At 42.2% G+C, this 24751-nt stretch overlaps 2 protein-coding genes across 3 annotated transcripts in view; one reads left to right on the top strand and one right to left on the bottom strand.

The window, feature by feature from the left end:
- Positions 1-2665: 2665 nt before the first annotated feature.
- Positions 2666-14632, bottom strand: GPALPP1 (GPALPP motifs containing 1). 2 transcript variants are annotated; one of them, XM_070751415.1, is made up of 8 exons: positions 14387-14632; positions 13388-13526; positions 11370-11462; positions 8657-8738; positions 8049-8174; positions 6856-7020; positions 5021-5119; positions 2666-4079 (listed from the first exon to the last, which is right to left on the bottom strand). In XM_070751415.1, exons 1-8 carry the CDS (start codon positions 14466-14468, stop codon positions 3861-3863), a joined length of 1005 nt encoding a protein of 334 aa, XP_070607516.1. In that variant the 5' UTR covers positions 14469-14632; the 3' UTR covers positions 2666-3860. The 2 variants fall into 2 exon arrangements, with proteins under 2 accessions (XP_070607516.1, XP_070607517.1); XM_070751416.1 differs by having other exon boundaries at positions 13388-13520; positions 14387-14627.
- Positions 14502-24751, top strand: part of NUFIP1 (nuclear FMR1 interacting protein 1) — a 22665-nt gene continuing 12415 nt past the window's right edge. The window contains exons 1-5 of the mRNA XM_070751414.1: positions 14502-14820; positions 15888-15979; positions 21056-21160; positions 22358-22420; positions 24593-24669. Coding sequence (XP_070607515.1) covers positions 14706-14820; positions 15888-15979; positions 21056-21160; positions 22358-22420; positions 24593-24669 — 452 coding nt within the window. The 5' untranslated portion in view covers positions 14502-14705. The remainder of the gene's footprint in view (positions 14821-15887; positions 15980-21055; positions 21161-22357; positions 22421-24592; positions 24670-24751) is intronic.

Here is a 24751-nt window from a genome sequence, read left to right as displayed (position 1 = left end):
AATGTTCAAAGATACTTCACCAGAAGAGCCCTTCACTCCTCCACTCGAAACAGAAGACCCTACGAGACTAGACTTTCAATCCTGGGCCTAGAAAGCCTAGAACTAAGACACCTAAAACAAGATCTAAATATTGCCCACAAGATCATATGCTGCAACGTCCTGCCTGTCAAAGACTACTTCAGCTTCAACCAGAACAACACAAGAGCACACAACAGATTCAAGCTTAATATGAACCGCTCCAAACTTGACTGTAAAAAATATGACTTCAGTAATCGGGATGTCGAAGCATGGAATTCATTACCGGAATCCGTAGTATCATCCCCTAACCCCCAACATTTTACCCTTAGACTATCCACGGTTGACCTCTCCAGATTCCCAAGAGGTCAGTAAGGGGCGTACATAAGTGCACCAGAGTGCCTTCCGTACCCCGGTCCTATAGAAGAAATATCTCATATTTCTTCTCTGCTATATCCTCTATAACCTTCATTGTGTATTTGACAAAATAAATAAATAAATAAAATAAAATATAACTCCATGTAAATCAAACGTGTATGAAATCAAACTGTCCACTTAGGAAGCAACACTGGTTGACCATCAATTTCACCTGCTGTTGTGCACATTCAACCTTGTGCAGAACAAAGTATTCCATGAGAATATTTCATTCATTCAGATCTAGGATGGGTTCTTTGAGTTTCACTTTTTTTTTTTTGAGCCGTATATTTACTCACATCCTGGACATAAACTGTTTCAACTCCTACCCTCAAAACACCGCTCCCGAGCACTGCACACCAAGACAACTAGACACAAGAACAGTTTCCCCCCTGAATGCCATCACTCTGCTAAACAAATAATTCCCTCAACACTGTCAAACTATTTACTAAGTTTGCACTACTATTACTACTAGTTTTTTCTCATCATCCCTATCACCCATTTCCTCCCACTTATGACTGCATGGCTGTAACGTGTTGCTTGTATCCTTAAGATCTTTTTATCAATATTGTTTCTTCATTGGTTATTTGACCCCATGGACCACATGATTCTTGACAAATCTATATTTTCTTTTATGTACACTGAGAGCATCTGCACCAAGACAAATTCCTTGTATGTCCAGTCACCCTTGGCCAATAAAATAATTCTATTCTATTCTATTCTACAGACCGGATGAAATGAGGCTTAAATTAATTAACTAATTAATTGGACTTCTATGCCATCCAATCCCAGAGTACTCAGGGCTGCTTACAATAATAATATAAATAGAAATACAAATAGATACAGAACAATAAAAAGAAGTTGATTATAAATAGCGGTAACAGTGAGAGGGATCTTGGAGTCTTAGTAGGCAACCGATTAAATATGATCCATGTGCAACAATAGCCAAATAAGCCAACACAATCTTAAATTGCATTAATAGAGGTATAGTATCAAGATCAAGTGAGGTACTACTATCACTCTATAAAGGTTAAACAAGACCACACCTAGAGTACTATTAGTACTATGTACTATCAAGATCAAACGAGGTACTACTATCACCGAGTCTTCAGAGGGGCGGCATACAAATCTAATAAATAATAATAATCACTCTAAAAGTTTAACAAGACCACACCTAGAGTACTATTAGTACTATGTACATAACTAGTTGGGTTTGGCAATATATAACAGAAACCCAAAATGTATGTTTACATGTTATAGAACACTATTAATGGACTTGTATAAGTGCACCAGCGTGCCTTCCGTCCCGTCCTAATGTTTATTTTTTACTACTATCGGGTATATAAATTTTATATCTTTGTATACCACCAATATGTACTTGACAAAACAAACAACTAAATAATAAATAACTATTGCTTTAAGAGATAGTATTATGGATTGACATAAGAAGGAGCCAGAAGTATGATTCTCTCTTGGCTATTCTCTGCTATTTCTCTTTTGTCTTTGTGTCTATGCTCTAGTAAGAACTGTGTGTTCAAATGATGGTTTGTGTATTTGTAAGCTGAGCAAGTAAGGCTTATAGTTTTGTATATGTATTGACTGATTTAATTGTGTATGACTAGGATTGTTCTTGGCTAAGATATTTGCCAACGTAAATAATATTTTATACACTTAACGTATTTGGAATGTGTTACTGAATTATTACTCATATCAGTCAGCTGGCTGGGGAGTTCTGGGAATGGAAGTCCGTTCATCTTCATCCACTAAAATTCAGCAAATGTCTTTGGTGTCTTTAGGCATCCGCTGAAAACTTCAGCCAAGCTTCATGTCCGCCTGGCTGTAAATCTAAATTCAAATATTTTTATTTTTATTTATTTATTCATTTGTCCAATACACAAATACATAGGAAGAAAAATAGACATGTAGTAATATATATATAAGGGTAACGTGAACTTAGAGGAGAGGATATATGAAAGAAAGAAATTATATATGATAAGTGAAAGAAAGGAAAGACAATTGGACAGGGGACGAAAGGCACTCCAGTGCACTTATGTACGCCCCTTACTGGCCTCTTAGGAACCTGGAGAGGTCAATCATAGAGAGTCTAAGGGAGAAATGTTGGGAGTTAGGGGTTGACACAATTGAGTCCGGTAATGAGTTCCATGCTTCGATAACTCGACTGAAATATGTTAAGTCTTATTTGGGATGTGATTGAAGGGCAGAACAGACTGCAGTCCCCAAGGCTGAAGATCTTTATTGCAGCAAGAACGAAGCCATATATACAGATTTTTGACAGTACAGTACAGATTGCAACCAATATAAGGATTGAAGTTCCAGGGGTTAAAATCCACATTTATCTTTGGCCATCAGAAATAACCTTATTCACTCAATGACTGTTTTGGCTAACAATATTCCTTACAATCTGTTTACCTAAAACATCCTGTTAAGAATGAATTTCTACCCGTTAACCTGTTCCCCTTTTGCAATGAGTATGTTTTGGTTTAAATGTTTTACTTTACTTATGGAAACTGCTTACTTCTACTGGAAACTGCTTCAAGATACTCTGCAATAGGAGATGCTTTTGGAAGTCTACTAAATAATAAATATATCCCGCCGGAGATTTCAAAGAAACCTTGAGGGGAAACTCTTTGGAACCAAAACCCATTTTTAAATTAATTCCAGTTGAGTTTTATCAATGGCTCCTGTCCATCAACCTGGGAAAATTAGAAGAGAGAGATCAAGAGGGGGCGGAAAAAAGACAGATTGGGACAATTTTAAGAGATGGTTATTATGCCTTATTTATAACCCAGGTAAGGTTAATAAACTTTCCTGTAAGTGATAATTATGATCGGATCTCCAGGCTATTTGTAGCAGCTGTCTGATTTCTCTCTCTCTCTCTCGACTCCAAATGTCAAGTTACATGCCTACCATTCTGACATTTGAAGTCCCAAGCTGAAGAAATGTTTTTGTTTTCTTTTTAAAAAAAATCCATTTACGGAGTTATTTAAAACTTTAAATATTTTAAATGGGCGTATTCCTTTTTCCAGGAAAGGGTTCCTTTCGAAATGTTGTGAGATTCCTTTTGAAACCTTCCCAAGAACAGGCGGATTCTTCACAACTCACAACTTTCGCCATTCATGGGGAAGGAATACCACCAGGAGAGGCACAGCGATTATTATTTCTATGCCTGTGCAGGTGAAGTGGAGGGAAAAAGGCCCTTTGGGAGTCAGAATTCTACCCATCCTACTATTAAAATTCCTGCCTGCCACCAACTGCCAGACTCATGCAACCAAAATCCAGCCATCCATGCAACAGAATGTGGTAGATCATTCAATTTTAAAGGAACGTTGTTGTTTTTTCCCCACGTGTATGTCGTACAGTGCGAAGGAAATGTTGTATCCAACACGCTTGGCCATTTTGGGCGGCATCCATTATAAAAACGAGTTGCATTTGCCGTGGGAAAACCTGGTGTTCAAGTCTCTGGACTGTTTGATGAGGGCTTTCTTCCGGGCCTCGTCGATCTGGTGGACTTGAAGGTCTTGATCCCTGTCAAAGGGCCTTCTCTCCTGAGGTTTGTCCTTTTCGCCATCAGTTTTGCTCTTCAGCTTCTTCCGGTGGAGGTCCAGCAGGGATTCAGATCTCTGAGACTCCTGGAATTTAGAACGTTTTTTTTTAAAAAAAAATATTTTTATTGTGAATTTTCAAAAGTTTTACAAACATACTTAAAAATACATAATAACAAAATAAACACATGTAACAAGAAAACAAAATGAAAAAAACCCCTAGTAAAATGTAAGTAATGTAAGTAACGTAGAAAGAAAAAAAAGCATGTTACGTTATTATTAAAATTTTACTAATATTCACTTTGACATCTTTTTTCAAGCCATGTATACAGTTTCTCCCATATGATATATATTTTTCTTTTGTTCATTACGTAATTCTAGAGTAAGCGTACTCATTTCTCTGCATTCCAGTATTTTGTTAATTACCATTGTTTACCGTTGTTAATTACCTTTGTTTCAGATTGAGATAGATAGACAGACAGATATGAGATAGTTAGATAGATAGATAGATAGATAGATAGATAGATAGATAGATAGGTAGGTAGATAGACAGATAGATTGAGATAGGTAGGTAAGTAGGTAGGTAGGTAGGTAGGTAGACAGATAGATAAATAAATAGATAGATCGATAAATAGATAGATAGATAGATAGGTAGACAGATAGATAAATAGATAGATACATAAATAGATAAATAGATAGACAGATAGATTGAGATAGGTAGGTAGGTAGGTAGGTAGGTAGGTAGATAGGTAGATAGATAGAGAAAATCCATGAGACTATCAGTTCTCCACCTAAAGTGAAAGCAATGTTTATACCACTAGTGACTTCAGACCCAATTAATAACTTTGCTAGAATGCAGTGTATGATCAGGTTTCCATAGAAACGCAGAAAAAGACATTGTGGTTTAGTCTTGGTATTTTCAAAACCAGCGAGAGATTTCTGAAAACGACAGGGTTTCAGCAGAAGGAACATCTCCAGGGAAACCAGCATGGCCATGGTGGAGGGAGGACAGACGGCGGGGCACTTACATTGTAAGACGATATCTTCTCTGCCAGTTTTTTGTCTCTCTCGGAGGTGAACGCTTCCGCCTTGTCCTTCAAGATGGGCTTTTTTCCTTCCTGCTGCTCCTGAAGGCCAGGAGAAACAAAAAAGAGAGGAGTTAGCAGGGGCATGTTACGGCTGGTCACGGGTTTCGAGAACCAAGAGAAAGATTCCTATCTTGGCCAATAAAGAATCCTATTTTCTATCTATCTAACAAAATGAAGTTCAATGGTGAAAAAAGTTTCCTGACAGTTAGAACAATTAATCTGTGGAACAGCTTGCCACCAGAAGTCGTGGGTGTCCTATAAAGGTTCTACGTTTAGGGAAGAAAAACCAAATGCACAGGTACAGCATATGTGGTACCTTGCTCAACAGTAGTAACTGTGAGAGGGACCTTGGAGTCCTAGTGGACAACCATTTAAATAGGAGCCAGCCGTGTGCAGCACCTGCCAAAAAAGCCCACACAGTTCTAGGCTGCATCAACAGAGGGAAAGAATCAAGATCACATGAAGGGTTAATACCACTTTATAAGGCTTTGGTAAGGCCACATTTAGAATATTTGCATTCAGTTTTGATCGCCACGATGCAAAAAGGATGTGGAGACTCTAGAAAAAGTGCAGAGAAGAGCAACAAAGAGGATTAGAGGACTGGAGGCTAAAACCTATGAAGAACGGTTGCAGGAACTGGGCATGGGTAGTTTAATGAAAAGAAGGACCAGGGGAGACATGATAGCAGCCTTCCAATATCTCAGGGGTTGCCCCAAAGAAGAGGGAGTCAACCTATTCTCCAAAGCACCTGAGGGTAGGACAAGAAGCAATGGGTGGAAACTAAACAAGGAGAGAAGCAACCTAGAATAAGGAGAAATTTCCTGACAGGTAGAACAATTAACTAGTGGAACAACTTGCCTCCAGAAGTTGTGAATACTCTAATATGAAACGTTTTTAAGAAGAGGTTGGATAACCATTTGTCAGATGTAGTGTAGGGTTTCCTGCCTAAGCAGGGGGTTGGACTAGAAGACCTCCAAGGTCCCTTCCAACTCTGTTATTATTATTATAATAATATAACAGTATGCATAACAACATTTTCCCAATTTAAAAAAACAAATCCCATATTAAGATGCATTCTATATACCGCTAATTTATTTATTTATTTATTGGATTTGTATGCCGCCCCTCTCCGCAGACTCGGGGCGGCTAACAACAGTAATAAAACAGCATATAATAATAATCCAATACTAAAACAGTTAAAAACCCATTATTATAAAACCAATCATACATACAGACATACCATGCATAAAATTGTAAAGGCCTAGGGGGAAGTGTATCTCAATTCTCCCATGCCTGGGGGCAGAGGTGGGTTTTAAGCAGCTTACGAAAGGCAAGGAGGGTGGGGGCAATTCTAATCTCTGGGGGGAGTTGTCATACTCAGTAATACATAGCCATAAAAAGATGCATACTAAATCTATCCATTTCAGAGTGAGGAAGGCTGAAGGTTACAAAAGCATTTCTGCTGAGTAAGAAACTATAAGCCAGGGGTCCCCAAACTTGTCAACTTTAAGACTTGTGGACTTCAACTCCCAGAATTTTCTGGCTGGAGAATTCTGGGAGTTGAAGTCCACAAGTCTCAAAGTGGCCAAGATTGGGGACCCCTTCTCTAAGCCAAGGCAAAGTTTGAAAAGCTATAAACCACATCAAGATTGTGCATTTTAAACTCTTCAAACTTCTTGTTGACTTATTGGCTGGATAAGTAACAGATCTGCCACCCCACAAATATGAACGGAGAATATTTTCACCGACAAAACCACGTGGGAATACAGACTGACCTTAGCTTTCTTTTCTCGCTCAGCCGGAGTATCCGTCCAAATTGACCTGTCTCCGGAATTATCATTGGCTCTTCTTTTGAATGTCCGCGGACCAAAACCCAAGTTTGTCAGTTCTGGGGGAAGTTCGGTCATCCAAGATTCCCTTTTGGCTTGTTTCGACCCGTCCTTTAACAAGAAACAAAAATCGAGAAGCATTTTTTGTGATTGACATAGGGGAAGGTTTGGTAGGAAAGGTTTATCTATTTGCTGATGGCTTTAAAGCGTGCAATAGGGTGGATATTCCTGGTCTGTAATATGGCAAATGATTTAGCTTTACTAGTTAAGTGGTCAAAGCAATGGAAACTGCAGTTTAATGTTTCCAAATGTGAAATAATGCCCTTGGGGAAAAGGAATCCTCACTCTGAGTATTGTATTGGCAGTTCTGTGTTAGCAAAAACTTCAGAAGAGAAGGATTTAGGGGTAGTGATTTCTGACAGTCTCAAAATGGGTGAACAGTGCAGTCAGGCGGTAGGAAAAGCAAGTAGAATCTTTGCTGCATAGCTAGAGGTATAACAAGCAGGAAGAGAGAGATTGTGATCCTGCTGTATAGAGCGCTGGTGAGACCCCATTTGGAATAATACTGTGTCCAGTTCTGGAGACCTCACCTACAAAAAGATAGTGATAAAATTGAATGGGTCCAAAGACGGGCTACAAAAATGGTGGAAACTCTTAAGCATAAAACTGATCAGGAAAGACTCAATGAACACCATCTGTATAGTGTGGAGGACAGAAGGACAAGGGGGGACACGATGGAAACATTTAAAGGGTTAAATAAGGTTCAGGAGGGAAGTGTTTTTAATAGGAAAGTGAACCCAAGAACAAGGAGGCACAGTGTTAGGTTAGTTGGGGGAAAGATTAGATGTAAGGTGAGAAAATATTATTCGACTGAAAGAGTAGTAGATGCTTGGAACAAACTTTCAGCAGACTTTGGAAAATCCACAGTAACTGAATGTAAACATGCCTGGGATAAACATATATCCATCCTAAGATAAAATACAGGAAATAGTAGAAGGGCAGACCAGATGGACCAGGAGGTCTTTTTCTGCCGTCAGTCTTCTATGTTTCTAGCTTCCGTGAAGAACTGAGTGCTGAATGCCTTGGTAACACTGCTCGGGGTTTGAGAAAACGCAGCACAAATGATATGCCCAACTCACATCAGCGTCTCCCAGAAGTTTCTCCTTCATCCTTCGAGCCCGATCTTCAATCTCGGCACCTGGGTTGGAGTCCACCGACCCCTTGGCTGGCAGGGGACCAAACACACCGTCCTCATTATCGCTCGCCTTTAGCACAACAGAGAATAAAGACAACAGTGGGCTGAGAACATAAATCATCTGACAAACAACCAGTTAGATCTAAATCCATTTGGTTGATTAATTGGTTCTAATGAGCCAGGGGGGTGGCGCAGTGGTTAGAGTGCAGCACTGCAGGCTGCTTTAGCTAACTGCTAGCTGTAGTTCAGCAGTTCAGATCTCACCACCGGCTCAAAGTGGACTCAGCCTTCCGTCCTTCCCAGGTGGGTCAAATGAGGACCCAGATTGTTGGGGCCAGAGGCTGAGTCTGTCAACCGATTAGAGAGAGCTGGAAAAGCACTGGGAAGCGGTATAGAAGTCTAAATTCTATTGCTATTGATCACCCAGAGTTCTTTCAAAGCTAACAACGTTTATCGCCGAAAGAAACATGGGTCAAAAAAAAACTTTGCTCCAATTACATCCCACAAACAGTTGTTGAATTCTGTGGTGTTTTGTTGCATTATTTCTCATACCTGCTTTGTGTCGCATTGTTTCTCTTCAGCATCTTCGGAAGGCTTCTTAAAGCCTGGTGGCAAAGCAGGACCTATAATAGGTCTGAAGAATAGAATTAGACTTTAGTAACATTTCCCTAGGCAGCACATAAAGAGCTGGGGTGGCGCAGTGGTTAGAGTGCAGCACTGCGGGCTGCCTCCGCTAACTGCTAGCTGTAGTTGAGCGGTTCAAATCTCACCACTGGCTCCAGGTTGACTCAGCCTTCCCTCCTTCCCAGGTGGGTCAAATGAGGACCCAGAGTGTTGGGGGCCAAAGGCTGATTCTGTAAACCGCTGAGAGAGGGCTGGAAAAGCACTAGGAAGCGGTATATAAGTCTCAATGCTATCTGTCATCTATCATTGCATGTGTCTATCTATTGCATGCATCTGTCTGTCTGTCTGTCTGTCTATCTACCTACCGTATCTATCTATCTATCTATCTATCTATCTATCTATCTATCTATCTATCTATCTATCTATCTATCTATCTATCTATCTATCTATCTATTTATCTATAGTATCTATCTATCTATCTATCTATCTATCTATCTATCTATCTATCTATCTACCTACCTACCTACCTACCATATCTATCTATCTATCTATCTATCTATCTATCTATCTATCGTATCTATAGTATCTATCTATAGCAAGGTTCGACAAACCCAGGCGCCTGGTCGCCAGTGGCGCCTAGAAAATGTTGTCTGGCGCCTAGAAGGGCGCTGCGGTGCCTCTGACCTCTCCGCTCCTGCCCGATGCCGCGGTTTCTGGCGCTCTCCTGCTGGGTCCCAAAGAAGGCAGGCAGGAAGGAGACCTCCATTCTTCGCGCCTTTTTCCCGCCTTCCTTCTTTGGGGCCCAGCAGGAGAGTGCCAGAAACCGCGGCATCGAGCAGGAACCGGGAGGTCGGAGGCACCGGCACGGCAGCGCCCGCCCTGCTGAAGGTCGGAGGCACCGGCACGGCAAGTGTCCTTTGGTTGCCCGGCGGGAGGGCACTGGCGGTGGGAGCGAAGGATTTATACTCCTGGCGGTGGGAGCGGGGGGGGGGCCGCGGCTGCAGCGGCACAGGCAGTCGGGGGGAGATGGCGGGGGGAGGGGGGGCGGCTAAAGCGGCCCCGGGCACCGTTCCCTGTACGCTTTTCCAGGGGCGCGCAGGGAGCCGCGGCCACCCGCCCGCCTACCGGATTTTCCTCCGCGCGGCTGGGGAGGTGGATTCGCCGCCCCCGCCAGCCCGATCTCCCTCCAGTGGCTGGTGACGTAGTTCTACCGCCCTCGCCAGCCTGATCTCCCTCCGTGGGGGGGTGGGGGGCGACGAACCGACGACCGGGGGCTGTCCGTCCGTGTTGGGTGGTGCAGGGCAGGCACAGGCAGCCCCAGGGGAGAACAAGGGAGGGAGAGAAAGGAAAGAGAGAGTAAGGGAGGGAGAGAAAATTGAATGAAGGAGGGAGAGAAAGAAAGAGTAAGAAGCAGAAAGGATAGAGAAAAAGGAAGAGAAAGGGAGGGGGAGAAAGGAAAGAGGGAGGAAGGGGGGGAGAGAAAATTGAATGAAGGAGGGAGAGAAAGAAAGAGTAAGAAGTAGAAAGGATAGAGAAAAAGGAAGAGAAAGGGAGGGAGAGAAAGGAAAGAGAGAGAAAGGGAGAGAAAGGGAGGGAGAGAAAATTGAATGAAGGAGGGAGAGAAAGAAAGAGTAAGAAGTAGAAAGGAAAGAGGGAGGAAGGGGGAGAGAAAGAAGATATGAAGGAGGGAGAAAAAGAAAGAGAGAGGGGAAGGAAAGAGGGAGAGAAAGGAATGAGAGAGAAAGGGAGGGAGAGAAAGGGAATGAAAGAGGGAGAAGGGGTGAGAGATAGAAAGGATAGACAGAAAGGGAGAGAAAGGAAAGAGAGAAAGGGAGGGAGAGGAAGGAAAGAGATGAGAGAGGAAGGAGGAGACAGAGGGGGTGAAAGCGATGTCAGGTGGAGACTCGGCAAAAAACCAAGTTTGCTTAAAAAAAATTCTGGCTCCTAAATTTTTTGGCTGGCTCCTAGATTCTGAACAACTTTGTTGACCCCTGATCTATAGTATCTATCTATCTATTTATAGTATCTATCTATCTATAGTATCTATCTATCTATCTATCTATCTATCTATCTATCTATCTATCTATCTATCTATCTATCTATCTATAGTATCTATCTATAGTATCTCTCTCTCTCTCTCTCTCTTTCTCTCTGTCTCTCTCTCTCTAGTATCTATCTACCTACCTACCTACCTATCTTTTATCCATCACCCATCCCTCTATCCATCTATCTCAACCAACATAGAGGCGGCACATGGACCTCCGTTTCAATCACCACCTATGATACACTTGGCATCCATGAATCTGTCTAATCCTGCCTTGAAGCTATTAAGGCTGACAGCTGTCACGACCTCTTCTGGAAGGGAATTCCATCAACCAAGGACCCTCTGGGTGAAGAAATATTTCCCTTGATTTGTCCTCACTTTCTCATCTATGAGCTTTAGGGAGGGCCCCCTCGTCCTAGCATTGTGTGAAAGAGAAAAGAATTTTTCTCTTTCCACCTTTTCTATCCCATTGCCTGATTTTATACCCTTCGATCAAGTCAACCCATATTTGTATTTGCTCTGTTGTAAGCCGCTCTGAGTTTCAGGAGAAGAGCGGCATAGAAATCTACTTAACAAATAACTCCTTGTGTGAATTACCTTTCTGGCGATTCCTCTTGCTTTTTAAACCCTGGAGGAAGAGCAGGCCCAAAAAACCCATTGTCATCCTCTTCCTGAGATCTTCTCCGTTTCCTTTATAGACACAAGGAAGGCAGGAATAAGAAGAGCCATTTTGCTTACATCTCAAACATTACAGTTTAACGACTGGAAGTTTTTTAGGCAAAGAATATTCAAGGAAGCTGCCTTCAGGTTGTGCTAACTGTCAATGAACCAGCCGAGGGGATGAACTAAGGAAAAGTTGAGGGAGCTCGACTTTCTTTGCTGGAAGAAAAAGGGGCCCTAATTTCCACTTTCTTAACTGCTTAAGAAGCAGGCCAGCTGATGAAGATGTTGCTGCGTATGTGTGTGGAGAAGAGCAACAATAATAATTAGGGGCCTTGAGGCTAAAACATATAAAGAATGATTGCAGGTACTGGTTATGCCAAATATAACAAAGGACAACAAAAATGTTCTTTGTGCGCCAACGCAGGAAGCTCAAACTGCCCAAGGAGCGGTTGATCCAGTTCTACAGGGGAATCAATGAGTCTGTCATCTGCACCTCTATCACTGTCTGGTTTGGTGCTGCAACCCAACAAGACCGGCACAGACTTCAGAGGCGAATCAGAACTGCAGAAGAAACAATTGCTGCCAACTTACCTTCCATTGAGGACCTGGATACTGCACGAGTCAAAAAGAGGGCAGTGAAAATATTGACTGACCCTTTGAATCCAGGACATAAATTGTTTAAACTTCTACCCTCAAAATGATGCTATAGAGCACCGCACATCAAGACAATTAGACATAAGAACAGTTTTCCCCGGAACGCCATCACTCTACTAAACAAATAATCCCCTCAACACTGTCAAACTATTCACTGAGGCTGCACTACTATTACTACTAGTTTTTTCTCATCATTCCTATCACCCATTTCCTCCCACTTAGGACAGTATGACTGTAACTTGCTGCTTGTATCTTTAAGATTTCTATTAATATTGTTTCCTGATTGCTTATTTGACCCCATGACAATCATTAAATGTTGTACCTCAAATGTATATTTTCCTTTACGTACGTTGAGAGCATATGCACCAAAGACAAATTCCAGTCACACTTAGCCAATGAAGAATTCTATTCTATCCTAACAAAGAGAAGGATGAGAAATGACACGATAACGGTCTTTCAATATTTGAGGGGCTGCCACAAAGAAGAGGAAGTCGAGCTATTTTCCAAAACACTCGCAAGGCAGAACAAGAAGCAACAGATGGAAATTCATTGAGAGAAGCAACCTGGAATTAAGAAGAAATTTCCTGACAGTTAGGAGAATTTGCTTCCTGGAGGAGAAGTTTGACAATGGAACAACTTGCCTCCAGAAGTGGTGAATGCTCCAACAGTGGAAGTTTTAAAGAAGAGATTGGACAATCATTTGTCTGAAACGGTACAGGGAATCCTATACCATTGGGTTGGACTAGAAGACCTCCAAGGTCCCTTCCAACTCTGTTATTCTGTTCTTTCTGTAGGCGATGATGCCATAAGCATGTAATATTTATATATGTTAGTGTGTCCCGCTCCCCAAGGCATAAAGGCATCAGGAGCAATAGTCAGAAGAGAAAGTTTAACTATCACTGACATACTTGTCACCCTGAATATTGCCAGCCTCAGAGATATTTAGTAATTAAAGAGTTAACTTGTGTGCCCTTATTAAGATCCTCCTATTTTTGATGTAATATCCTGCCACATCATTTCTTTCTTTATGCTGTGTCTCTAGATTCTATTGTTCTTCTCTGCCTTAGACTCCATTATGTAAGATACTTGTTATATTGTCCACCGAGACAATGTTTATTTTTACTTTAATAATAAAAGAACTCTTGTTTTTGAACAAATGATTGGGGCTCTTATCCATTGCCTCCGCGGGGTTAATGTCTTAACGGACTTTAATCACTAACAAACCGCGACGTGGTAGCAGAGGATGGTTGCAGACTGCCCCTTAAAAGAGTTCCATACTCTCAAGCCAATGCACTAACCTGGGAATTGGACTTGAACCTTCATCCTCTTCAGAATTAGAATCTCTCTCTTCGGAAATCTGAGCAGAGACCTCTTTCTGCTCACAACCAGAGTTTTCAGAGTTTTCCTTGAAGCCAGGAGGCAATGCTGGTCCTGCAACTAAAGTTTATTCTATCATTACCATGTTTCCTCCCCCCCCAAAACCCCCCCACCCTGTTAATAAGCCCAATTGGACTTTTGAGTGCTTGGGTGGGAGGTTGGAATAGATGACCTCCAAGGTCCCTTCCAACTCTAGTAGTAGTAATCCAATTTAACTGCAGAAAAAAACAATTGCTACCAACCCGCCTTCCATTGAGGACATGTATACTGCACAAGTCAAAAAGAGGGATGGGAAAATATTGACTGACCCCTCGCATCCTGGACACAAACTCCTACCGTCAAAAAGTCGCTGCAGAGCATTGCACACCAAGACAACTAGACACAAGGAGAGCTTTTTCCCGAATGCCATCACTCTACTATACAAATAATACCCTCAACACTGTTAAACTATTTGCTAAGTCTGCACTACTATTATTACTAGTTTTTTCTTTGTTCCTGTCACCCTTTTCCTCCCACTTATGACTGTAGCTTGTTGTTCGTATCCTTAAGATTTTTATAAATATTGATTGTTTCCTCATTGCTTCTTTGACCCCTGTGACCCATCGTTAAGTGTTGGACCTCCTGATTCTTGACAAATGTCTCTTCTTTGATGTACACTGAGAGCATCTGTACCAAAGACAAATTCCTTGTGTGTCCAATCACACTTGGCCAATAAGGAATTCTATTCTATTCTAAACTAATCAGCTACCAAGGGAACCCGGCCTGCTTGGGATGCGGCAAGGAAAGCCACCAAGGCCTCTATTTCCTTCCTTCCAGATTGGCTCAGCCAGAGGCTGCAAAGAGCCCCGAGGGGAGCCTTTCTCCCTCCGGAGCGGGTCTGGCTCACTCCCGCCAGCGAAGGCTTCCCTCCTTCTTCTCACCGGACCCAGAGTCCACCGAAGCGGCGTCGGCATCCGCTGGCGGCGGTGGCAGCTCCGGCCCGATGACATCTCGGGACGCCATGATGCCCGCGAGGGAACCCCCCTGCCGCGCCTGCGCGGGATGCGCTTTTCCGGCGCGCAGAGATACGACTTCCGGCGCATAGAAATACGACTTTCGGCGCGTAGGTATTCAAGTTCCGTCGCAAAGAAATGCGACTTCCGGCGCTTTCCCCAAAACGCCCCGTCGGTGCGCCGGAAGTGACGCGATTTCTGAGGAGACGGCGTCGCACGTGTGCGCCCAGCAAAGAGAAAGATAAATATGGATGGTTGGTATTATCATCACTATCCGCCGCCGCCGCCGCCTCCGTTTCCAGCCTGGGGCGCCGCCGGGCCCTGGCACTGGGCCTCCCCCCAGCCTCCTCCGCCACACCCAGGTGGGTCTCAGCCCCGGAAGGCCCCGGGCTTTGCGTTCCCCATTAGAGCTCTGAGCGGTCTACCTCGCAGGGTGGTTGTTGCTGCGGAGGGGAATGAACGGGAAGCCGGCGCAGTGGGAACCCGAATCCATAGGCAGCTCCTGAGACTGTAAATAAGAGTGCTAATAGTTGTTGAGGAGCCTCTAGCAGATCTCGCCTCTGACCTGCAGCCCCTTCTCCCTCCCTCCCTTCTATAGATATATGGCATATATTTACATGTAGTATATATACACGTATACATAATAATAATAATAATAATAATAATAATAATAATAATAATCAATAATCAATAATCAATAATAATAATAAATGTATTGTCATTGCCAAAAACAATGAATTGTCATTGGCAACGAAGGTCGTGTGACACCCAGAGACCAGTCCCACCATACGTAAAATCAGAATAGGTAAATTTAAAAATAGAATAAAAAATAGAATAAATGTCTCACCCACTACAAATTTCCCACCCTGAACCACTCAACCATCTACATGACAAACTGAGTAATATAGTCCAACAGTTCACTGATGGTGACCCTTTGGTTTGTTGTTAAGTGCGAGTATAGCTCTGGGATAAAAACGATGGGATACTGGAAGAACAATAATAATAGTTGCTGGGCGGAAAGCAGGTCCCGCCTCTCACCTGCTTCCTTCATTTCTTCCCATCTTCTAATTATATATCCTGTATCCTGTCTTTGTGAGTGTATACACACATGACCAATAGCAATTTCCCATCTCCCCCATACAGTCTGCTTCCCATCTTTTACATTATCCTGTATTTGTGTGTGTGCGCGTGTGTGTATGTATATGTACACATATATGGCTATATATGTGGATTTTATTGTTTTCAACGTTGCAAGCACCTCAGAGCAACCTAGCAACCGAATGATCAGCAAACAAATTTCAATACATCCTTTATGAAAAAATTGAGTTTATGCTCAGGGTTTATGGTGCTTTCCTGAATAGAATTGCATTTACGTTTCCATTTTATTTATCCATTTTAGTTATTTTGTAACGCTTAATTCTGATTGAAGGCAGGCACCCTCATTTTGGTGAAGACTGGCAGGTGAAACGGAGTGGATTGCCGCCAGGCGGAGCCTGTCAAGGCAGGAATCACAAACAGAAGGTATTTAATTGCAAGTTGAGAGCAAATTGTTTGGAGGCGCTTTTGTTTGTATTACTGATGTCAACAAAAGGAACACAAGACGTTTTCATGAGCGTGCTGAGATAGGAAGAGCCCTATGGGTGCAGTGGTTAGAAGTTCGATCCTGACCAGCTCAAGGTTGACTCAGCCTTTTATCCTTCTGGGGTCAGTAAAACGAGGACCCAGATTGTTGGCGGAAATAGGCTGATTCTGTAAACTGCTTAGAGCAGTGTTTCCCAACCTTGGCAACTTGAAGATATCTGGACTTCAACTCCCAGAATTCCCCAGCCAGCATTCACTGGCTGGGGAATTCTGGGAATTGAAGCCCAGATATCTTCAAGTTGCCAAGGTTGGGAAACACTGGCTTAGAGAATGCTGTAAACCACTGTGAAGTGGTACATAAATCTTAAGTGATATTTCTATTAGGATGTTTGGTGGCACAGTGTTCCCTCGATTTTCGCGGGGGATGCGTTCCGAGACTGCCCGCGAAAGTCGAATTTCCGCGAAGTAGAGATGCGGAAGTAAATACACTATTTTTGGCTATGAACAGTATCACCAGCCTCCCCTTAACACTTTAAACCCCTAAATTAAAATTTCTCATTCCCTTAGCAACCATTTAGATTATTACGTTTATTTATTAAAGTTTATTTAAAAAATGGTTTTTAAAGGCAGACGAAAGTTCTCCCCCATGCCTGGCGGCATAAATAAGTCTTGAGTAGTTTACGAAAGACAGGGAGGGTGGGGGCAATTCTAATTTTCGGGGGGAGTTGGTTCCAGAGGGCCAGGGCTGCCACAGAGATGGCTCTTCCCCTGGGGCCCGCCAAACAACATTGTTTGGTCGACGGGGCCCGGAGAAGGCCAACTCTGTGGGACCTTATCGGTCGCTGGGATTCTTGCGGTAGCAGGCGGTTCCGGAGGTAATCTGGTCCAATGCCATGAAGGGCTTTAAAGGTCATAACCAACACTTTGAATTGTGACCGGAAACTGATCGGCAGCCAATGCAGGCCACGGAGTGTTGAAGAAACATGAGCGAATCTTGGAAGCCCCACGATGGCTCTCGTGGCTGCGTTCTGCACGATCTGAAGTTTCCGAACACTTTTCAGAGGTAGCCCCATGTAGAGAGTATATGGAGTAGAATGGAATAGAATGGAATAGATTGGATTGAAGAATGGAATGGAATGGAATTCTTTATGGGCCAAGTGTGATTGGACACACAAGGAATTTGTCTTTGGTGCAGATGCTCTCAGTGTGCATGAAAGAAAAGATACATTTGTCAAGAATCATGAACTGCAACACTCCATGACTGACATAGGGGTCAAATAAGCAATCAGGAAACGATCAATATTAATAAAACTCCTAAGTATACAAGCAACATGTTACAGTCATAAATGGGTGGAAATGGGTGATAGGAACAATGAAGAAGATTAGTAGTACTGCAGCCTTAGTGAATAGTTTGACAGTGTTGAGGGAATTATTTGTTTAGCAGAGTGTGATTCTTGGTTCACACGTAACACCAAGAGTTTAACAAATAAATAAGTGAAACCAGCCCTTGCTTTATTTCTCCTCCTGGTTTCCAAGATGGGCATGAATAATCCTAACAATATAAATGAACCTCATTCTGTTTGTACATCTGGGACTAAACTATTTGTGCTTACGTTTTGTTGTTTTGATAAAGTGGCTTATTCATGGTAAAAGGGATAAATTGCCCTGGGCCCACGCCCTTCCCTTCAAGGATGGCTGCCATCAGATTCCTTTATGCCTTGATTAAGTGTGGAGAGGTACTTTGTCCCAATGCTAAACCGTATTTAATTTTAACAATGGATCCTTTAAAACAAACTAGTTTCACGGGTCATCGTTGGAAGCTGTTTTGTTTCGCTAAGACAGTTCATATCGGGGACACTTTTATTATAATAGTGAGCAAAACAAAATGGGAAACAAAGACGAGAGCCAGTTGGGTCTAGCGGTGAAGGCGACAGACTGGAAAATGGGAGACTGAGAATTCTAGTCCCCAAAGCCTCATGATTCTTGACAAATGACTCTTTTTCTTTTATGTACATTGAGAGCTTATACACCAAAGACAAATTCCTTGTGTGTCCAATCACACTTGGCCAATAAAGAATTCTATTCACTCTATTATATTCCACTCTACTCTACTCTATGTAGGAAGAGGGAGATTGTGATCCCCTTATATAGAGCGCTGGTGAGACCACATTTGGAATCCTGTGTTCAGTTCTGGAGACCTCACCTACAAAAAGATATTGACAAAATTGAACGGGTCCAAAGATGGGCTACAAAAACAGTGGAGGGTCTTAAGCATAAACCGTATCAGGAAAGACTTCATGAACTCAATCTGTCTAGTCTGGAGGACAGAGGAAAAGGGGGGACATGATCGAAACATTTAAATATGTTAAAAGGTTAAATAAGGTTCAGGAGGGAAGTGTTTTTAATAGGAAAGTGAACACAAGAACAAGGGGACACAATCTGAAGTTAGTTGGGGGAAAGAATGAGAAGCAACGTGAGAAAATATTATTTCACTGAAAGAATAGTAGATTCTTGGAACAAACTTCCAGCAGACGTGGTTGGTCAATCCACAGTAAATGAATTTAAACATGCCCGGGATAAACATAGATCTATTGTAAGATAAAATACAGGAAATAGTATAAGGGCAGACTAGATGGACCATGAGGTCTTTTTCTGCCGTCAGTCTTCTATGTTTCTATGTTTCTAAATGTCTCTTTTTCTTTTATGTACATTGAGAGCTTATACACCAAAGACAAATTCCTTGTGTGTCCAATCACACTTGGCTAATAAAGAATTCTATTCTATTCTACTCTACTCTATGTATTATTTGACACAGCAAAATAATAGTCTAGTTTATAGGTATACATGATAATGGCAAGAAAAACTAATCTAAAAAATGTGAGCCGCCCCGAGTCCTCGGAGCGGGGGCAGCATACAAATCTAATTAATAAACAAATAATAAATAAATAATCTTGTGAGCTTACCAAAGCTTTTACAGAATCTTGTGGTCCTGCTAGAAACACTTTGAAACCTTCTTCCAGGGGAGACAATAGAAACAGACCATAAAGTGGATGTGAGGGGTGTCTTAATGATGCTTTGAGCTCTAAGCACATAGCACGAGCAGTATCCTAAATAAAGGGAAGTGAGTTTCCTACAATCTTCTCCACTGTCCTCACCACTCTCTGTAGGGACTTTCTCTTCCCCGAAGACATGTTGGCAAAGGGTCGTGGCTTCATTTTGTCCAACCATTCTTGCAAAGGTTTGCTCTGGTTTCTTTCATAGGGCTCAATCTTGGAAGAAAACACGGTTTGTCATGTTGCCTGAACAACATTTCCGTAAGATTACATTTAATGTCTGTTGTGACTGGTCCTTGACCATCTCTGGTAATGATAGATTCTTGGTACCCTGGGCCAGTGCTGTTGCCAGCTGATGCAGAGAGTGAGAGCGGGGGAGAAACAGACCTGGATAAACCTGGGGGACCACCAGAGGTGGCAGAGATGCCAATGACAATAGAGTCTGACTTAGAGGAGGAGGAGGAAGACCAGGAGCCTTTGTTAGATGTCCACTTTAGAAGACTAAGGAAAGGACAAGAATACTTGTATGGGGAAAGGAAATAGTCTGTAGTTTATTAACAGAATACCCTATGAGACTAGACTTTCAACCCTGGGCCTAGAAAGCTTAGAACTGGGACATCTTAAACATGATCTAAGTATTGCCCACAAGATTATATGCTGCAACATCCTGCCTGTCGGCGACTACTTCAGCTTCAACCACAGCAACACAAGAGCTCACAACAGATTTAAACTTAATATTAACCGCTCCAAACTTGACTGTAAAAAATACGACTTCAGTAACTGAGTTGTTGAAGCGTGGAACTCATTACCGGACTCCATAGCGTTATCCCCAAACCCCCAACACTTTACCCTTAGACTATCCACGGTTGACCTCTCCAGATTCCTAAGAGGTCAGTAAGGGGCGAGTACAAGCGCACTAGAGTGCCTTCCGTCCCCTGTCCTATTGCTCTCCTATATCTCCTATACCTTTCTTCCATTCCTATATTTCTTCTATTCTTTCATTTATATATTTTATTCCTATTTCTTCTTTTCTATTCTTTCTTAGATATATTTTTCTATGAGTATATCCTCTATAACCTTCATTATGTATATTTACTATATGTATAACCTTCATTGTGTAATTGACTAACTAACTAACTAACTAACTAACTAACTAACTAACTAACTAACTAAATAAATAAATAAATAAATAAATAAAATTGTTGGCCACTCTCCATAGATATTTAAGGGTGACTCATGGGAAATTTGGGGTGGAGTTTCAACGTTTTGCAATGGAGTCAGTTCAGCTTTGGGGTTCCAGCCATGTTACACTAGCCAACTGTTATTTCCCTGCTAAAATCCTTGGAGTAGAATCCGCGGAGAATCTGGGAAGCTGTAACTGCAAGTCAGTGAAACTGAAGAATCTTGATCTCATGAAGGAATGTGCAACTGGCTTTGATCGTGGGCAGCAGCCTAGACCCCGGACTGTTATCTCTTCACTCCTCTCACTGAGAAGCTGCCGTGATGAACTCAGGTGCATGAATTTGGCTTGTATAAGTGCTGCTTCCTATATAAAAAGGTTGATTTACAACATACTGCTCAAAAAATAAAGGGAATGCTCAAATAACACCTCCTAGATCTGAATGAATGAACACTCCATTTGCACAATAGCAGCTTCCTAAGTGGGCAGTTTGATTTCACAGAAGTTGTATTGACTTGGAGTTATATTCTGTTGTTTAAGGGCTCCCTTTATTTTTTTTGAGCAGTGTATCAGCGCGTGGATTCCTCCTTTGATTTCAATCTGCGTAGAGCCGGGATAGAACAATGGCTGGGTAACATTTGTTCAACTTCAGTACAACTCATTCTTTGGGCAGGTCGGTGGAGCCTCAGATCCTTGTTGTCTTTCATTCATTGCAAGGCCTCTGAAGTGGTGCCAGTCCAACAATTCATCATTAATGCCTCTCCTTTTTCCCCTTTTATATAGAACAAGAAGAGAAAGGAACCTGTTTTTACCCATTACTGTGATACGTGTGATCGTGGCTTTAAAAACAAAGAGAAATATGAGGAACATACAGCTCAGCACAAGCAGGTGCGTGCGGTAATAGCTGCAGGCAGCATTAGTGGCATAAATTATTGAATATCACGGAGTCTAAGCTTTCAAAACTGGCATGGAAGCTTGAAGCACAAGCCTGTTTCACACATAAAGCAAAGCAAGCTAGGTTCTTCTAACCGTGGTTTGCCCGACCACAGTTTGGGTGATAGAAGAGATTTTTTTTTTGTCCCAGCTGCCTTCAGTCAGTTACTTCTGGTTTCTGTAGAATTGCAACTACAGTGCTCAAAAAAAATAAAGGGAACCCTCAAAGAACCCACCCTAGATCTGAATGGATGAAATATTGAATACTTTGTTCAATGTGCAGAACAGCGTGTGAAATTGATTGTCAGTCAGTGTTGCTTCCTAGGTGGACAGTTGGATTTCACAGAAGTTGGATTTACTTGGAGTTATATTGGGTTATTTAAGTGTTCCCTTTATATTTTTTTGAGCAGTGTACATACACATAGTGCCTTGGTGGTGCAGTGGTTAGAGTGCAGTACAACAAGCTACTTCTGTTGATCACTAGCTGCCAGAAGTTTGGCAGATCGAATCTATCTTTCTTTCTTTCTTTCTTTCCTTCCTTCCTTCCTTCTTTCTTTCTTTCTCTCTTTCATTCTCTAGTTTCTTTTTCTTTCTTTCTCTCTCTCTCTCTCTCTCTTTAGTTTCTTTCTTAGAAATTTAAGAGCCATGGTGGTGCAGTGATTAGAGTGCAGTACAACAAGCTACTTCTGCTTATCACCAGCTGCCAGCAGTTTGGCAGATCAAATCTCACTAGGCTCAAGGCTGACTCATCCTTCCATCCTTCCAACGTTGGTAAAATGAGGACCCAGATTGTTGGGGGCAAGAGGCTGACTCTTTGTAAACCAATTAAAGAGAGCTGTGAAGCGGTATATAAGTCTAAATGCTAATGCTATATGAGAGAGATTCCTGAAGTGACCCACACTTACGTAGCTTGAAAATTAAAATTGATTCTGGTCTTCGATTACCATGATTTTGGAATGAGGATTGTTACAGATTGCTCAGTTAAGCTGGGACTAGGCAGCAATCTTCCTTGGAATTAGAGAATAAATCTATCTCGGGGGGGGGGGGGAAGGAGAACTAAATAAAATGTGGGAGGGAAAGGAATCCAGTTGCAATTTCCACATGTGGTACTGCCGCCTTTTTAGCTTGCTAAACTGATTTGTCTTCTTGTAGTGCACGGTGGACGGCTGCAGCTTTAGAGCACACGAGAAATTGGTTCAGATCCATTGGAGAAATGTAGGTATTTGGCTTGGTTTGGGTTGATAAACTCTTTTCTAAGAATTTTCTTCTGAGGTTTTCTATTTTATACATCTTGAGGTTTTGTGTGGTTTTTTTGGAATTTGACTGGCAGATATGCAAATGTTTGTTTAAACAGTTAAGCAAATAAATATATTCAATTAACTGTTTAAACAAACAGTTTGTTATTTATTTGCTAACACAATAAAGTTAATACAGTTTTTGTGTTAGCAAAAACCTCAGAAGAGAAGGATTTAGAGGTAGTGATTTCAAAATGGGTGAGCAGTGTGGTCAGGCGCTAGGGAAAGCAAGTAGAAAGCTTGGCTGCATAACTAGAGGTATAACAAGCAGCAAGAGGGAGATTGTGATCCTGCTGTATAGAGCGCTGGTGAGACCCCATTTGGAATAATACTGTGCAGTTCTGGAGACCTCACCTACAAAAAGAGATGGATAAAATTGAATGGGTCCAAAGACAGGCTGAAGGTCTTAAGCATAAAACGTATCAGGAAAGACTTCATGAACTCCATCTGTAGAGTCTGGAGGACAGAAGGGAAAGGGGGGACATGATCGAAACATTTAAATATGTGAAAGGGTTAAATAAGGTTCAGGAGGGAAGTGTTTTTAATAGGAAAGTGAAGCCAAGGACAAGGGGACACAATCTGAGGTTAGTTGGGGGAAAGATCAGAAGCAACGTGAGAAAATGTTATTTCATTGAAAGAGTAGTAGATGCTTGGAACAAACTTCCAGCAGACGTGGTTGGTAAATCCACAGGAACTGAATTTAAACATGCCTGGGATAAACATAGATCCATCCTAAGATAAAATACAGGAAATAGTATAAGGGCAGACTAGATGGACCAGGAGGTCTTTTCCTGCCGTCCATCTTCTCTATGTTTCCAAATAGCAGAATGCTTTTATGGAGCTGTTTTTTGAAGGCTGTGGGTATTGCGAAATGTATGGTCAGGTCTTGAGGCTGATAGTATACAGGAAGGTCCTCAACTTAAGACTGCAACTGAGCCCAACGTTTAAGGGAGAGGTTTGTTAAGTGAGTTTTGATCCATTTTACGGTCTTTGACTGTAGTGAATCACTGAATCACTGCAGTCCTTAAATTAGTTACAAGGTTGTTAAGTGAATCTGCCTTCAACCGTTGATTTTGCTTGTCGGAACAGTCATAAATAGGAATCAACTGACAAACCCCACTTTTGAGTTTGTTTGGTTTTTTCTTTAGTTTTAAATACATCAGTCCTCTCTCCAACAATTTTATATCTATTTAGCCTCAACAAGGCTTCATAAGAAATTGAGCTGCCTTCTGTCACAGGGGATGAGAGAACCACAGTAGAAACAGAAAGCTAGTGGGGTTATTTTCTTATTTGATGCAGGTTTCTTTTTTAACAAATACAGTGATACCTCGTCTTACAAACGCCTTGTCATACAAACTTTTCGAGATACAAACCCGGGGTTTAAGATTTTTTTGCCTCTTACAAACTATTTTCACCTTACAAACCTACTGCCGCCGCTGGGATGCCCTGCCTCTGGACTTCCGTTGCCAGCGGAGCACTCGTTTTTGCGTTGCTGGGATTCTCATGAGGCTCCCCTCCATGGGAAACCCCACCTCTGGACTTCCATGTTTTTGTGATGCTGCAGAGGAATCCCAGCAGCACAAAAATGGGTGCTTTGCTGGCAACGGAAGTCTGGAGGTGGGGTTTCCCAGCGAGGGGAATCTCAGTGAAATCGCAGCATCAGAAAAACACAGAGGTCCGGAGGTGGGGTTTCGAGGACTTTGGTGTTTTTGCGATGCTGCGATTTCATTGATGCTCCCTTCGCTGGGAAACCCCACCTCCGGACCTCTGTCATTTTTGCGATGCTGGGATTCCCCTGCTGGGATTCCCCTGCAGCATCGCAAAAACACAGAGGTCCAGAGGTGGGGTTTCCCATGGAGGGGAGCCTCAGGGGAATCCCAGCAGTGCAAAAACGGGCGCTTCGGCTGGCAAAAGGCATTAATTTTGGGCTTGCATGCATTAATCGCTTTTCCATTGATTCCTATGGGAAACATTGTTTCGTCTTACAAACTTTTCACCTTAAGAACCTCATCCCGGAACCAATTAAGTTTGTAAGACAAGGTATCACTGTAATTTTAAAATCGGTGAATGAGGTATCTTTGTTTTGTGTCAGATGCATTCTCCTGGTGCCAAGTGTATCAAATTAGATACTCCGGATGAAATTGCAAGATGGAGAGAAGAGAGGAAAAAGTGAGTAGTCGGTAATGATACAAATGCTGGTTTATTATTAATATCGGGAAAGGAAGGCGGGTGGGTTGTTGCTATCATTTGT

This window comes from Erythrolamprus reginae, chromosome 4 (assembly GCF_031021105.1).
Source record: "Erythrolamprus reginae isolate rEryReg1 chromosome 4, rEryReg1.hap1, whole genome shotgun sequence".
NCBI classification, from domain to species: domain Eukaryota; kingdom Metazoa; phylum Chordata; class Lepidosauria; order Squamata; family Dipsadidae; genus Erythrolamprus; species Erythrolamprus reginae.
The sequence above is the reverse complement of the archived record's forward strand: the minus strand, read 5'-3'. Positions and strand labels throughout refer to the sequence as shown.